Here is a 15,338-nt window from a genome sequence, read left to right on the forward strand (position 1 = left end):
AACATTTAAATTTCCTAAGAACTTTGCCAATGTTTGTCAAAATTAATATTTAGGAATCAAAATAGGTCAGTACAATCAATGAGAAACCAAAATTGTATTAGATTTCACCTCTCAAATAAACCACAAAAACACTTAATTGTATTTAGTTAAAAAAATCTATGCAATTTTTAGTCCAACTACCTTGTCCCCACGCTGACCTCAATAATCACAATAATCACAATAACCACCACCACAACAACAACAACAACAACAACAACAACAACAGCAATAATAATAATAATAATAATAATAATAATAATAATAATAATAATAATAATAATAATAATAATAATAATAATAATAATAATAATAATAATAATAATAATAATAATGTTTATGATGTGTGAATTATTATTGTTGTTGTTGTAAAGGGTTATTGTAGCATTTTTGGCCATTTCATTTTCTAAGATTAGTTTTGCCCTCAATTCAATGCTGTAAACCAATGTGACATAAGTTTTTGAATTTCTTATTCTGTGATTCACTACATGTGAAAAAAATAGGCGTCCATGATACTTATGACATATTCTGCTTATACATCTTCTGTACGTTTTTATGTTTGTGTAAACATACATGGCTCAATGGCCTGTCACTCCTCTTCCTGGTATCTTGGCTTCTTTGACTTTCCCATTGTTTTAAACCAGAAAGCAGTGAACATCAGGTGTGTCATTGAAATACATGTACAGGTGTGACTCTTTTTCAAATGTATCAGTTAATCTTTCAGACATTTGTGGAAGGAAACCTACAAATATTTGACCCAGTTATCCTAGATATTGTAAAATTCAGAATTTCAAATACAAATTTCTGGTGTCCACAGTTTGTTTTGTGGGCCCTGACCACAACAGTGGAATGCACCAAATCTGGTCTGCAAGCAGAGGTGGTTGATGAAAAGTTTCCTAAAATAAAAAAATGTGTACTAGACACAAAACACAAATGAATGCTCATTAATTAATATTCCACAAAGAAAAACAAACAAATAAACTTTTACACAAATAAGGAGTTTATTGGTCTGTGTTAAAATGATTGTTCCTTTTCAACAAAAATCTGGCTAATTTGTTAGTTTCAATAGGGCAAGTTTAGTTTAGTATTGAGAAATTAAAAATAAAAAAAGAGAGGCACTGAAAGTTATTTTCACCTTTCTTCGAAAACAAACAAATACAACTTGTGCCTCAGAGTGCATTCCCCTTAAAAACTTTGGCACCTCATGGCAAAAAGTTTGGATACTACTAGTTTACAGCATTCAACTATTTAAACAAAGCTGGTTGCAGAGCTTTTTGCATGTGTCTCAATAAAAAAATGCCACTCATAATACGTCGCTAAAAGCGACATACAATCTGGTTACTCACCTTGAATAAAAATCAAGTTTATTTATCAAAAATCCATGCAACTGTGTGATAACCTGAAACATTTGATTTATAGTAAATATGTGCATAACATTGCTTAAAGGTGTCAACAGAGGAAGTGAAACTTCAAATGGCTCAGATGTGTGTGACTTTTCCCTCCCTGGTTTTAACATTTTTGGCTCTCTTAGTTGGAAACATTTCCTTGCATTTATTTAGAAATTTTTATATTTAAGTACATAGAGGCTTGAAGCCCTCTTCACAGATAGTTTTGCCCTTCTGTGACTCTGTCAGACATGCAACCCCCACAAGCTGGGGTCAGCGGAGCATGGCAGAGTCTCAACCCGCAGGTTTCTTCACTGTAACGGAGAAAATGAGAAGCTGCTATGCAAAGTTTCTGCACATGATGACTGTTGCCGAAATATGCCACCCACATTCACCTTCAGTTCTCTGAGCCTGACGGCCGGTTCTGACCCAGCCTCGGCTCTATCGGCTGTTTGCTCAAAAGGTAGGACACATCATTGTAGTTTTTGGGGGATTTTTCAGCTAAAACTTTAACATAATATGTCAGCCTAACAGCATAATTACCTATGTCCTATTTGAGAAACAGAACAGTTGTTTTCACAAAAGGCTGGGGCTAATATAGAGAAGTCAAAATATGTAACCTTAACGTAATTGTGAACAAGCAGTATGTGTTCTTGGAAGCGAACAGGAAGTCGTTGAGTACAGGACATTTGGGGAGAAAAGATAAATGAGGGCATTTTCATGGAAACATTAAGCGGAAACATGTTTCCAGATGGAATCAACTGTTAAATTAAAAACTGCCTCCTGTTTTCATGTTAAAATACAGACTTTTTTAGCTGGTTTTTAGGTCAACCAGCTAAAAAGAAAGCCGTTAACATTTTTCTTTCTTTTTTTGCTGGCAGAGCGTCAGGCGGACTTCCTCACAAAAACAGTCCCTAGAGGTTGTCAGGAGGCTGGTTTGAGTCTCTCATTCAGATGCTGATACCAAAATAACATTAAGACTTAGTCAACGCTGAAAAAGAGGAAGTGGTGAATTGTTGTCTTTCCGATCCACAGCCTTGTATACTGAAAAGCAACAGATGAAAACCAGTTGAAGTAAGAGAACCATTTTTTAAATTTTTCATTTCTTTAATGGGTTGTGGTGTTTGGCAGAGATCTCATGGCTCTTTTACGCAAATACATCTGGGTGCTGGTGATACTGGGGATGGTTTTTGTGTCGGTGGTGATCAGCCTCATCTTCATCCTCATCAACAAGTGTATTTCCAGAAAAGGTAAGCTGAGATATATATTTTTTTAACTATTTTTTGTTGTTCTCTCAAAATATTTGAATTTATCAGACAAAAGTGTTTTAATTTTGTCTCCTGAATTGCTCAGCTGAAACCATTTACCTGATCTACTCACCTGCATCCAGTTTCAATCTCCACTTAACTTTCTGGATTCAAATAGAATAGAACAAAATAGAGCTGCTACTACAGGTGATTTTAGTTATTGATCAACTGATTTTTCTGATGATTAAAGAATTAATCAAAGGAAAAATTGGCCCATTGCTTTGTTAAGCCTTTTTATGTAATATTAGATGTACATTAAAATTCATTTCCCTTTTTATTTAAGAAAATAAACATTTCATTTTCTAAAATGCAATAACACAGAATTGCTTTAGTGAACACTTGATCATTAGTCGCAAAGGATGCATCAGAACCTGAGAAAAATCCTTCTAACATCTGTCTAACGTCAGTACAGTGTAGGATAAATGATCATTGTTTGGATTAATCAATTAATAGTTGGATGGCAGCAGGTGCTTTGTAGGATTTTATTTAAATTTTTTTATTGAATATGAAGCTAAAAGTTCTACTTGATGAGTTCTGGGTCAACGTAATTTCAGGAAAAGAAGGTTTTTATCATTTTAAATTCAAAATGTGTATATTTTTTGTACATTTTCAGCTTAACTACTGCCCTGAGTATGTCGTTCTTTCATCAGATTGCCTTTTTTTTGAGTGATGAATAATCACTTCATTATGAGTATTGTGATTAGTCATTTCAACGCTGGAGTAGAATAGAAATTCCTTTATTGCCTCAAAAAGGCAAAATGCAATCCCAACAGCAGCAAGGTGGCAGGTAATCAAAGCACAAAGATGCATAAAAGAAAATAAGACACATAAAAACAGAATAAAGATTAGATACTGTACATTAAGAGCAAAATGTCAACATAAATACTGTGCCATTATTAGAATTAGCTAACTCCAATCCAAAGGAAAGTACAACTGGATGGGTTGATCTGCAAAACTTTTTACATTTCAGCAATTTACGTTAAATGACAATAAAAATGGTACAACAACAGAGATGTGCATTACTGAAACGTTATTTAACCGTCCTGTTGTCCTCGGGTCAAAATGACCCACCACTGTTAAAATTCCTCAAAGATCCACTAAATATTAGATTCACTAACATTTAGTGAATTCACTAAATGTTAGTGGATCTTTGGGGAGTTTCACTAAAAGATCCACTAAATATTATTTTAGGACAACAGGAGGGTTAAAATGAGTAAAAGCGGTACTAATACCAGCAGGGCATTAGGAGTTATATTGTCTATTGTTGTCCTATAATCACTGATCAAAGATACCATCAGCAATTAAACTTCTGTCTGCATTCTGGTTTTATGTTAAAAACCACAAAACATAACAAGTAGTGGCTGTAAACGATATCTGTGATAAGAACTAATTGTGTCTCCTCCGAATTTACATAAATTCTGTTTTAGACGCACAAACTGATTTCAGAAAATAAATGTTCCAGGTTAGTCGCTCAGCTTTATGTGGGTCCCATGTGAATGTTGGCTGAACTGGACATTTCTTACCCATTTTCATGGCTTGTGGTTTTACAGGTGGTGAGGCAGACACAGGTTATTGTGAGAGAATGATGAGTTAATAATGAATAAGGCAAACAATCCAGGCAGCACAGATGAGTAACAGCAACAGCTCGGACTCTGGTAGCAACTGGTACTTAATCCAGTTGCTACAGGCGAGCAACAGCAACAATTCTCATACTGGTAGCAACTTGGTGACAGCCTAGACAGTGGCCAAGACGACAAAACGAGGACCGGACAAAGAACAAGGAACACAGGTGGATTTAAATACAGGGAGAAAATCAGGGGAAACTAGGAACAGGTCCACTCAGTCAATGGGAAGACAGGACAACAGAGACTCAACAGAACACAGAAACCTTATAAACACAAAAAAAACCAAATCCTCAAACCCACGTGGGCCTCAAATGTAAACATCAACTGTGACGTTTACAGTCTGATTTAAGAATCTAAAACTCAGTTCTCCAACTTTTTCAATCCAAAGAGGTGTTTTTCTTCTCACTCCGCCAAATCAAAACTCCTTTAGTTCTACTTTCCTCCTTGTTGATGTTCATGGTGCAACACCCAACTATTACATCATTTCTTTCATAAATAGTTCTGTGGTTTCATTCTTGTTCAGTTGTTGTTGCATCTTATTATGAAGCAAGTTTGGAGGTTTGGGTTTACTGATTTGCTTGATGTCACTCTTGTGTCACTCATTGTTCTGCTTCTTTAGTGATGAACTTAATCTATGAGGAAATTTGTGGTATGAGTTGTTGCAGTTTTGCAAAACAGAATTTCACACATTGCAAACTAAAAGTAAACCCAGAGTTAAACAGATATGCATCTTTATATGCTTGTTTGACCAGAGCTCAGGCTCCGTTCTCACTCTGCTACTTTAGTCGTATTTTTTTTAAAATGCATCATTATTCTGCTTACGGGAGCTGCAAATAAATAACATAGATTTATCTATGTTATTTACCAGACAGTGTAAATAACATATAAAACTGTGGGGAGTGTTTCTGTGACCAAAATGGGCAAAAATAGGGATTACAATAGTGAAAAAGTACATTTAGAAAGAATATTGAAAGCAGCAACTTCTATAATGGGAAGATCTAAATAGTAAAAATAACACATTGTAGTCAAATAAGTGCATGGATTTAGCAGTAACAGTGCTGCAGATATAGTTTTTCATAATATTTTAGTTTTTGTTTGCAGTGATAAGATTAAAATTATATTTTTAGCTTGTAATTCTTTGTCAAACTCAATTTTTACTGTATTCATCATGACCAAAATGATCCTTTATCCTAATTTTAGGTCATTAATTTAATCAGAACAGAAATGGTCCCCCCCTCAAAGAAAAAAAAAGGGGGAAATTAATAATTTTTTATCAAAAGTTGGCCTGAAATTTAAGGGCAAACAGAAAGGTCAGAGGTTCACTAGAAAGAGCCACCGTCAGGTAGCATTGGTCCAGAACTTGGTACCCAGCATATCAGTTTTGGGTTTTTCAATAAAATGTAATATATTTCCAAATAAAATTCTTAAAACTTTGTGTCATCATAACTTTGTATCATGACTGTCACATCTGCTTTCAACATTCATGTCAAAAAGCTGCAGGATGGACAGAAAAAAAAAATCATCATTCTGTTTTATAACTTCCTCACAAAGTTATTATAATACCAGATAAGATCATTAAATGTATCAAATTATGCAGCTGCGCCGCGTTCTGCCTTCAGCAGATTAAACTTCTTCTTGTTTCCTGTGCAAGCAGACAAAATAGAGAATAAAAATATAATCCAACCTCATTTCTTTACATTCTTCCTCTACAAGTTTGTTTTGTTTTCTTTATGTTTTTTGTTCTTTTTCAAGAATAAGGCTTCCTCGAATGTTTCCGTGTTTGTGTTGACACCTCTGCGTTTATTTTCATTTCAATGCTTTCGGCTTTTAAACACAGTGATGTTTACTTATTTCAGATAAAAATTAAAACATCCCATCTAATAATGCAGCCACAGTTTTCTTCACGATGCTCTTATTAAGGCTAAAAGCACCGATTAGAAAAATGCTTCTTTTTATTTACTTTGATTTCAGCTTTAATAAGCAATCGGCACACAGACTTACTCTGGTAATGATATTTAAAAAGTCTTGAAATAATTTTTTAAAACTTACTACGTTATTATAACCTCACTGAAAACTTTAGAGGAACTCAGTCTTTAATTTCAGTGCATTTTTTTTCACTGCACTGTACAACACAACTTAGTAACAAGTTGAAATAACTTAAATGAACAAAAATGCTGAGGTCACTCATATCTATCAATTTATTAAACGACCAAAATGAATTTGTGAAGTAATGTCTCCGTTGTCCTCAGTGCATCGCAGGTTTTGGGGGATTTTAAGTGATGATGAAAAATTCAACTTTGTTCCATTGAGTCAGTTTTTGTTTAAATTGATTTTATATCGAGAAGCCTTTGACTCTTGATTGATCATTTTTACACATTCTTTTCTTTACTTTTTTCTTACAAATCTGAATATGTTGAACAAGTAAAATTAGAAACGGTGCATTTAGATATTTTTTTATGATCTCTACAGAAAACGAGTTGATGTTATAAGAAACGAGCTGAAAAAAAAAACACCCAAAGGCTACCACACATTGTTAGTTTGCTACTAAACCGTGTCCGCAAACAATTATTTTTTAGCAAATATCAGCTTCTGTGGAACCTGGATCTATTAATGATGAACTTAAATAATAATAAATGAGAAAGTGAGAGAAACACTGAGAGAAATACAAAGAGATCTAAATAAATAAAGAGAAAGAGTTGAAACAAGAGAAACAGATAGAACATTGTTTCTCCTATAAGTTCTTGACTTTTCATAAATATTCCCTTATAAATATTCTCTGTCTATGTTTGACTTTTTCCAATCAGCAAATTATAATAAAAAGGACGAATGTGGTGTCTAAAGTATGGTGGAGCATGTGTGAGGATGTGGGCCCATTTCTCTTTCCACTTATTAGAACATTGTGAACATTTCAGAATATGAGGATCTTTTAAAAGGCAATTTGAAGGCATCTGTCAGAAAACTAAAAAATGATCTCAAACTGATATTTTATTTTGATAAAGCAATTTATTGCTAAACTGAATACAAAATCTTACCAAGTATTTTTGTCCAGTTTCTACTGCAAATATTGTGGTGCACTTCAAATAACACAAAACTAAGTTATAAGTAACGATTCACCAAGTTATATGAGCTTTTTTGAAGTCAATAATATTATATTATAAATAATATCTTTAATATTGATGATAGAGAACTAGTTTCATTGGCAGATTATTTCCTTTGCAACATGGGAAAAATGTCTTGTTATAAGTGAAATAATCTGCCAATTTTGTTAGAACTTTTTAATCAATATTAAAGAATTATTGACTTAAAACAAGCTCTTACATCTCAATGAAAAGTTACTTCTAAGTTAGTTTTTCTTATTTTAAGTGTATGAAGATATAGTAAAAACAAGACCAAAAATTCTTCAGTAAGATTTTGTGTTTTTACTGTAAAGTGCGACTACAATAAAAGATGAATTCCTTAAACAAGCTCTAAACATTCTTACCAGAATTTCCAACAAATTTGTTTCCATCTGTAAAATAAGCCTATTTCTTCTGTGACCAATCACAGACAAGAAAACCTGAACGTTTTCAGCATGTTAGAATGATATAAACTATAAACTGGTTGTAAAGCCGTAAAATGTGCTTCAGAAAAAATTCAGGAAGAAGTGAACAAAGTCTGGTGGCTCAGTTGTAGGAGTGAGTTCTCGCACCTCTCAATTTCCTGTCCGTTTACTGGTAAATAGAGACCTCAAAATTAGAAGTGGGCAAAGTTTCCTCTTCACTCAAAACAGCCTCTGGGTGTTTAGTTAACCTGAAAACCCAGAACTTGCTCTTTTCCTGCCACACATGAAAGTCCTGAACAGGAAAGGGGAAACCAAACATCATTACTACCGTCACAAATACTTCTGAGGTCTTCAACCCCATAGAGAAGTTATTATAATTGTATGAAATGCTATTATTAGAGGCACCCTGTGGATTTGATCGGCTCAGATGAAACTTTAATGATCCCTGTGGCGTAGCTGCAGCAGCAGCAGCAAAGAGCCAGGCTTTGCTCTGCTTTGGAGAGATGAACTTGGAGCAAACAAATGCAACAAAAGACTGCTTCATGAATAACATCAGTGCATTTTGAGAGAAAGTCTGAAATGTTTCATGACTAAAAATGAAAACAGGAAAACCTTTGAGTTTGTTTTAACAACGCTTATAATTCCAGTGTAACATTTAATTTGTGTTTATTGTTATTTTGTTCCGTTTGAGCTCTTTAACACACATTGAGGCTTTTGCACTTATTTCAGTTATAGTGTTTTATTGTTTCTATTGTCGACTTTTGTCCTTTTCATATTTTGAATGTTTATTTATATATTGCTACAGCATCATTTTGTTGCAGATGTTGTTCAAAAGTGCTTTATAACTAAAATAGTAGTGGTTGTAGTAGTCTATTTTTAATCATTAATGTTTGGATTTTGAGAAAATAACACCTATCAGCCTCTTCCAATATGCCGCAATGATATGAAATGTATTAATGTTATTTGTTTTCATTTCTACAGCATCAAATAACTTGAAATAATTTTTCCTTCTTTCTTTCAGCAGGCAAACACCGAATTTTACAGCTTCAGGAAAGACCTGAAGTCAAAATCGAGTAAGGTCTTCTCATACGTATGGTCTTAGTTTCTCTGAATAGCAAAATCACATCCTGATTTGAGGCATCCTAAAAACAAGCAGAGCTTTTTTAAAGTATCAGTCGAAGGATCAGACAGGAACAGGACATAACTAAAAGTTTTCAATAAGCAGAAACTGATCGATCGGTCAAACACTTAAACACCTTGACCTGCAATATTCTTCCGATGAAAATGCTAAAAAAAAACAAAAACCCTTCTTGTCTTGATGATGTGGGTTATTTGAATGAAGTAAAATATTTCTTTACTGCTGAAAATTCCCCATTTTCTCACCAGGTGTCTGTATCAGGAGTAATGTTGTAAGTCTGTGAGATTTATTCTCCTCTGTAGTAAACTGTTGAACCCAGCAGCTTGAACAGCACAACATGTCTGTAGGAAACGTGAGACTATTTTAGTAAAGAGCAACAACAAATAAACAGTAACCAAGCCACAAGCTCAGTTATGACCCTGTTCAGAAATTATAGTTCTTCGATGTTTGTTCATGCTTTCTAGTTTATTCTAATTACTGAACTGATAGAACTCGTACATATTCACATTTTGTTTTTTCTATTTAATTAAGGAACTACTATTAAGGGGAGTTGAAAACATATGCATGGCACATTTTCCAGACTTTTACTTGTAAACAATTTTGAAACAAATTATTCTTTCTTACTGTTATGCACTATTTGGTGTTGGCTTATCATATAAAATCCCAATAAATACATTGTGGTTAGAAAAATTACAAAACTGGAAAAATCTTATGTGCCATGAATTCAAATGCACGTTTTTGCACACCAGGTACAAACTGAAAAAGCCCCTAGACTGGTCAGTTAATGAGACCATGCTAACTACACTTTAGCATTACAAGAAGTTTAAAGATGGGTCTCTAAATATTATGCATCTAAAGACTGAAGAAACGTCTTTACAAAAAGATTTTAATGAGGCATCCTTCAAACAACTGGAGCTCGAGTTAAAAAGCTTTTCACTGCAGCTGCCATATATTTCTACTTGTGCAACTGCTGCATTGTTTTTGTGGTTTAAATTGGCAACAAGGCTACTACTTCTCCAATTTCTCAAAGAGAGTTCTACTTGAGTTCTTAAGCAAAGTTATTCTAATGCGAATACAGCATATTTGTTGTTCATGATTATTCCATCACCTTTGCTGATAAAGCCCATGGATACTGACTGTATTTCTGCGCCTTCCACTCATCTAATGCAGCATTCTTTCAGAATGTTAGTTCAAAGAAATTAACTTCAATATTTTTTTGTTCTCAAAACTTTTCAGGAGCAACAAATATCAGCTGACGCAATCTGGCAACAACACACCTCCTCTTCCTCCTCGGACACAGTTTCTCACAGCAGGTAAAGCTCATTTTCTTACCAGCACATTTTATGGACAGAAACTGGACGCTGCCACAAGCTGTCTGCACGAGGAACTGAAAAAGAAAGTGGCGCCGTATGACAGCTGACCTATCTGACAATAAACTTTGAATTCCACGCAGAAGGAGAAAGCCACATATTCACTGCCAGTCAAGCCTTCTGAAGCCAAGCTCCTTTTGATTAGTCAGTTTTTTGAAAATTGCAAGTGTGAGGGACATTATAAATCAGACTTTTGTGCTTTTTTTTCTGGGCTTCAGTGAGGTTGATTAAAATGAACAGAACAAAGTGAATTAAACGATGTTCAACTGAACACTGCAGATACTTTCAGAGTAACTCTTATATGAACGTTTGTTAATTTAAAACCCTGAAAAAAAACAACTTTAATGTGATCTGTGATAAACTAACTTCGAATTTATGTTCTCAACTCTCCTGGAAGCTTGAATGTGACATAACTACACAAATGAGATTATGAGACATGTGGAGTTTATTTACATTCCTGAATTCTCTGAGTTTTAATTAGGAGAAGAACTTATAAATATGTTTTGCTTACAGCGACACATTTATCTACAGTATATTAATAAACACATATAATCTAGCAGCCTAAGCTGAGCTCCAGCATGTTTATTCAGCTGGTTTTACCGCTGTAGGCGCTGTACAATGGCTGCTGGAAAAGACAAGTGTTTTGTTGTTGACTTACCATCCAGAAACTACTTGCCGCATTCTTGTTGGTTGTGCTTTTCAAAGATGTATGGTTGGACAATTGCACATCTGTTTGCAGTCATTTTCTCTTGCAAGTGTAGACGTTGAGTTGGGGAGGCAGCAGCTCGTTATGAAAGGAGCTCAAAATAGGCAGAACTGAGCAGATTAAAATCTCATCATCTAAGAATGATCTTGTGCAACAAATGTGACGAACATGTTTTGTCTAGACCATAGACCAATCCGAACCTGGTCAAGGAAGCATCATAAGTCACTATTAACAATCTGCTGGTCACCGTTAGATAATACGTCACCAACCAAGTTGATTTGTGTTCTGTAATTCTCCATATGGGATAAGAAACTGTCTAAAGAAAGTTTATTGTTTCAGTCGCCCAGAGCTACGAGAACCTGGCTGAGGAAGGTGAGCATGACGACCAGAGTGACCACGACTACGAGGAGGCCCTGGACCAGAAGCTCGACTGCGTCAAGGTTCAGGAAAATCTGACCTGCAATGATCCAAACACAAACTCTGGAGTTTCAGTCGCCCAGAGCTACGAGAACCTGGCTGAGGAAGGTGAGCATGATGACCAGAGTGACCACGACTACGAGGAGGCCCTGGACCAGAAGCTCGACTGCGTCAAGGTTCAGGAAAATCTGCTCTGCAATGATCCAAACACAAACTCTGGAGTTTCAGTCGCCCAGAGCTACGAGAACCTGGCGGAGGAGAATGACTATGAGGAGAGCGTGGATCCACTGCCGGACTACGTCAAAGTGGAGGATGAAACCGAGTTTCTTCCCCCTCCTCTCTGCGATTTGGATCCAAATATCAAATGCAATGGTTCTTTGGGTCAGAGCTACGAAAATCTGGCCGATGAGAATGAGTACGAGGAGAGCATGGAGCAGCAGTTGGACTATGTGAAGGTGGAGGATGAGTTTACGCCTCATCAGAACTACGACGCGAGGGACAACGCCTCCACTGCTTCCACCGAGGACTATGACGACATTGGAGGAGAAGACGAGGAAGACTATGATGATATTGCATAAGATAAATTTTTTTTAAAAAAAGGACAAAGACTTTTTTCTCCAACCTTCCTGCTGACCAGAGCTTTCACAGATTTCTTTTGCTTCCCATCTTTAATTATTTTTTTCATGTTTTAAAAAGCAGAACAGGTGGAGATAACACTTCGCTTTTTGGACATTCAGTTCTACTTTTTGATTCCTACACAACTTATTTACTGATCATTTCTAGATTTGTTTATAGCTGTTTTTCAAACTTTTTGATTTAAAACCTTGTGAACTGTTTTTTTTTATTTTATTTTCAAAATAAAAGGTGTAATTTTACGTTTGAAAATTGTACAGCGTCGCATAAATGTGATTGTGTTTACAGTAGGCTCATTTTTGCCTGTTGAAGAGGTGAGGATGGAAGCTGAGGACCCAGCCATAGTGCAATAATGATGATTTTTAATGATAGTCCAAACCAACAGAACAGAATCCAGACAGCACAGCAGTACGGCTAAGAGCTCAGACACTGGTAGCGACTGGTTACGCAGCTAAACACAATGACATAGAGAGAACCTGACAGGTAGCAAGAGACACAGGAGGGTGTAATCAGGGGAAACGAGGGACAGCTGGGGACAATCAAGAGGTAGACCAGACATCAAGGAGACTCAATTAACTGAAAATGACACAGAAACCTAAATTAACAGAGAAAAAACCAAAACCTTACATTAGCATTTCTGCTGTAATACGCAGAGCAGAGATGAATATATATATATATATATATATATATATATATATATATATATATATATATATATATATATATAAGAAACGTGAACATTAATAATAATAACAATAATAATGATAATTTATGAAATAATTAAAGAAATGCTTTATTTTCAAATTATGTTCTTTTGAGCATATTGATGAGTTGTTTTTCAGATGGTGAAAGAGAACACAGAAAATGTTCATTTTCAGGGTTGGACTGACCAGGAAAGCATACATTTTGGGGTGGCACAATTAAAAAACAAAACAATCAAAAATAAATAATTACGCAAACAAAACTTTGTGACTAGATTAATATTTACAAAATAAATACTGGCAGCCTTTTCATAAAAAAGAAAAACTGTGTATCGTTTGGTGTATTATTTAGTTGATTTCCTAAAATTGAGGTTCCTTTTTTCTCTATACATACAATCAATAAGGTGAACATTGAATAATCAATAAATTCTACCATATGGGAACTCTTTGGTTTTAATCACCTTGCCCTTCCAGGAATTAAAAAAAAAAAAAACAATGTAACTAAATCAACAATTTTTCCTTAAAATTCAGATGCATATTCCCAGTTATCCTGATAAAACCCAAATCATATGAGTGATTGGAATTCACTTTTAAATACAACCAATTCCTAAGCTCTACTAAACACTTTGGAACTATTTTCTATTTATGCAGGAAAATAGATTTGAATCATATAAAATTAAGAACAACAGTGTTCAAGTTGGAAATAAAGCTTGAGGTGAGATTTATATGTTTGCAAAAACAGTGGGAACAACTGTGTGTGTGTAACTGAGCTCAGAAGGCCAGCATTAAAACTTTTTGACTCAATAATTGAAAACTCTTGATAAATCACATCAATGAAGAAGATAAAGTGAAGAAGCCTTTCTGAAGCCTTTCAGAGAAGCTTTATTTGCTGAAGAGCTCTGAAAGAGCATTTTTCTTTAGATTGCTGTGTGTAGCGTGTAGATAACTAAAGCATTTGGAAACTAAATCCTCAGAAGTTTACAACTCCCCAAACTGCAATGAAGTAAATCTCCCTGACATGAGCTCCCTCCTCAGACTCTAAAAACTGCACCGTTTAGACAGATTTAGTGTTTTATTCATAAGTTGAGGAAATAGCCTCAAATGTAAGTGAAATATTTCTGATGAATATAGTCTGAAATGATTGGGGAAAAAGTGGTGGGAGAGCAAAAAAAAAAAAAAAAAAAATTAAAGTGTAAAATATAAAACCAGCTTATTATCTGACTCAAGTAAAATTGAAGTGATCTGCTGAAATTAATCAGCACTGCTTTTATTGCATTATCTGCAGATGTTATAAAATTTCTTCTTATTATGAAGTTAACATTTATCCACTGCAGCAGTGTATTAGGACCATTGTGGATAGAAAAAAAGAGTAAATTTCCACCACAAAAACTTTTATTTTTCAGAAAAATCTTAGAATTGTTCAAATTAAGAAACTTTCTGGGGGGCTTTCTAGAAAATTTCTGAGATGGGAAATTTACTCCTTTTTTAAACTGCCTACGATGGCCTTAATACACCATTGTTGTACTTATGTTTAACAGACGAAGTGATAAAAGCTGAAATAAAGATGCAGAACAAACATTTAACATGACAACATTCTGATTTTGTGCATCTTCCCCAAATCAACATTTTGTTTTGCTAATAAATTGTCAAAATTAGTCTTGAGGGGTAATGTTTTTCTTTGTTTCTGTGCAAATCTTTGGCATTTTTGTGTAAACTTGTTTAGTTTTGATGCTATGTTTCTCCTAAAACTCCCTCAGTGCTTCCCTCCTTGGGTTGAAAAGTGGCTACTGCAGTTCAATTTTCCTGTGGTTATGATGGCACAGACAGCCCCCTCCCTCCAGCGACGAGTTACAAGCCAAGCGCTGATCGATAGTGTTTCTCAGTTTTGTGCATGTGTTAGAAAATGGATGGATGATTCACTTCCTACCAAAGAGCACCCTGGTGGTTGAAGAAAAATCCACAGAAAAGCTATAGTCAGAAAAAGTTGCTAGATTTATTGCTAGTCACTTTAAAAATGTATTCACTTGTTTTAAAAAAGTCTCTATGTCGTCTGAAAAGTTGCTACATGTAGCAACAAAGTGGATAACTCAGCAGTTTAGCCCAGCCACTTGACCCCAAACTTGGCCACTCCCCTCATTAATTATTGGCTCCGCCCATTTTTGGTGGCATTTTTGAAAATGTGTCTGGCACAAGGGGTGGTTATACTTTAAAGCTGAACTGTGAAGACATTTTACCTTTTATGGTAGAAACTTTTATAGTGTTTTTATTAGCATGAACTACTCCCATACATTTATGTTGTCATCGTTACTCAAGTTGAATCATTTCAATTTCTCTGACATCTAGGATGTCAAAGAAAACACAAAATATATATTCCATTTAGTATTACTTGACCTTATTATGCATCTAAGAGTAATCATTTGCTATTCTGAAAAGGAAAGCCTATCCATGATATTAAACAATAATATTAATTAAATTTGTC

At 34.8% G+C, this 15,338-nt stretch overlaps 1 protein-coding gene across 2 annotated transcripts; it reads left to right on the forward strand.

Annotated features, from left to right (window-relative positions):
* Nucleotides 1-1,629: 1,629 nt before the first annotated feature.
* On the forward strand, nt 1,630-14,467 carry LOC122845003. Of its 2 annotated transcripts, none has more exons than XM_044140934.1 (5): nt 1,630-1,884; nt 2,553-2,671; nt 8,916-8,967; nt 10,269-10,345; nt 11,448-14,467. In XM_044140934.1, the coding sequence occupies exons 2-5, from the start codon at nt 2,560-2,562 to the stop codon at nt 12,101-12,103; spliced, it is 897 nt and encodes a 298-aa protein (XP_043996869.1). In that variant the 5' UTR covers nt 1,630-1,884; nt 2,553-2,559; the 3' UTR covers nt 12,104-14,467. The 2 variants fall into 2 exon arrangements, with proteins under 2 accessions (XP_043996869.1, XP_043996868.1); XM_044140933.1 differs by having other exon boundaries at nt 1,631-1,884; nt 2,303-2,671.
* Nucleotides 14,468-15,338: the final 871 nt, after the last annotated feature.

This window comes from Gambusia affinis, linkage group LG15 (genome assembly GCF_019740435.1).
Source record: "Gambusia affinis linkage group LG15, SWU_Gaff_1.0, whole genome shotgun sequence".
Lineage (NCBI taxonomy): Eukaryota > Metazoa > Chordata > Actinopteri > Cyprinodontiformes > Poeciliidae > Gambusia > Gambusia affinis.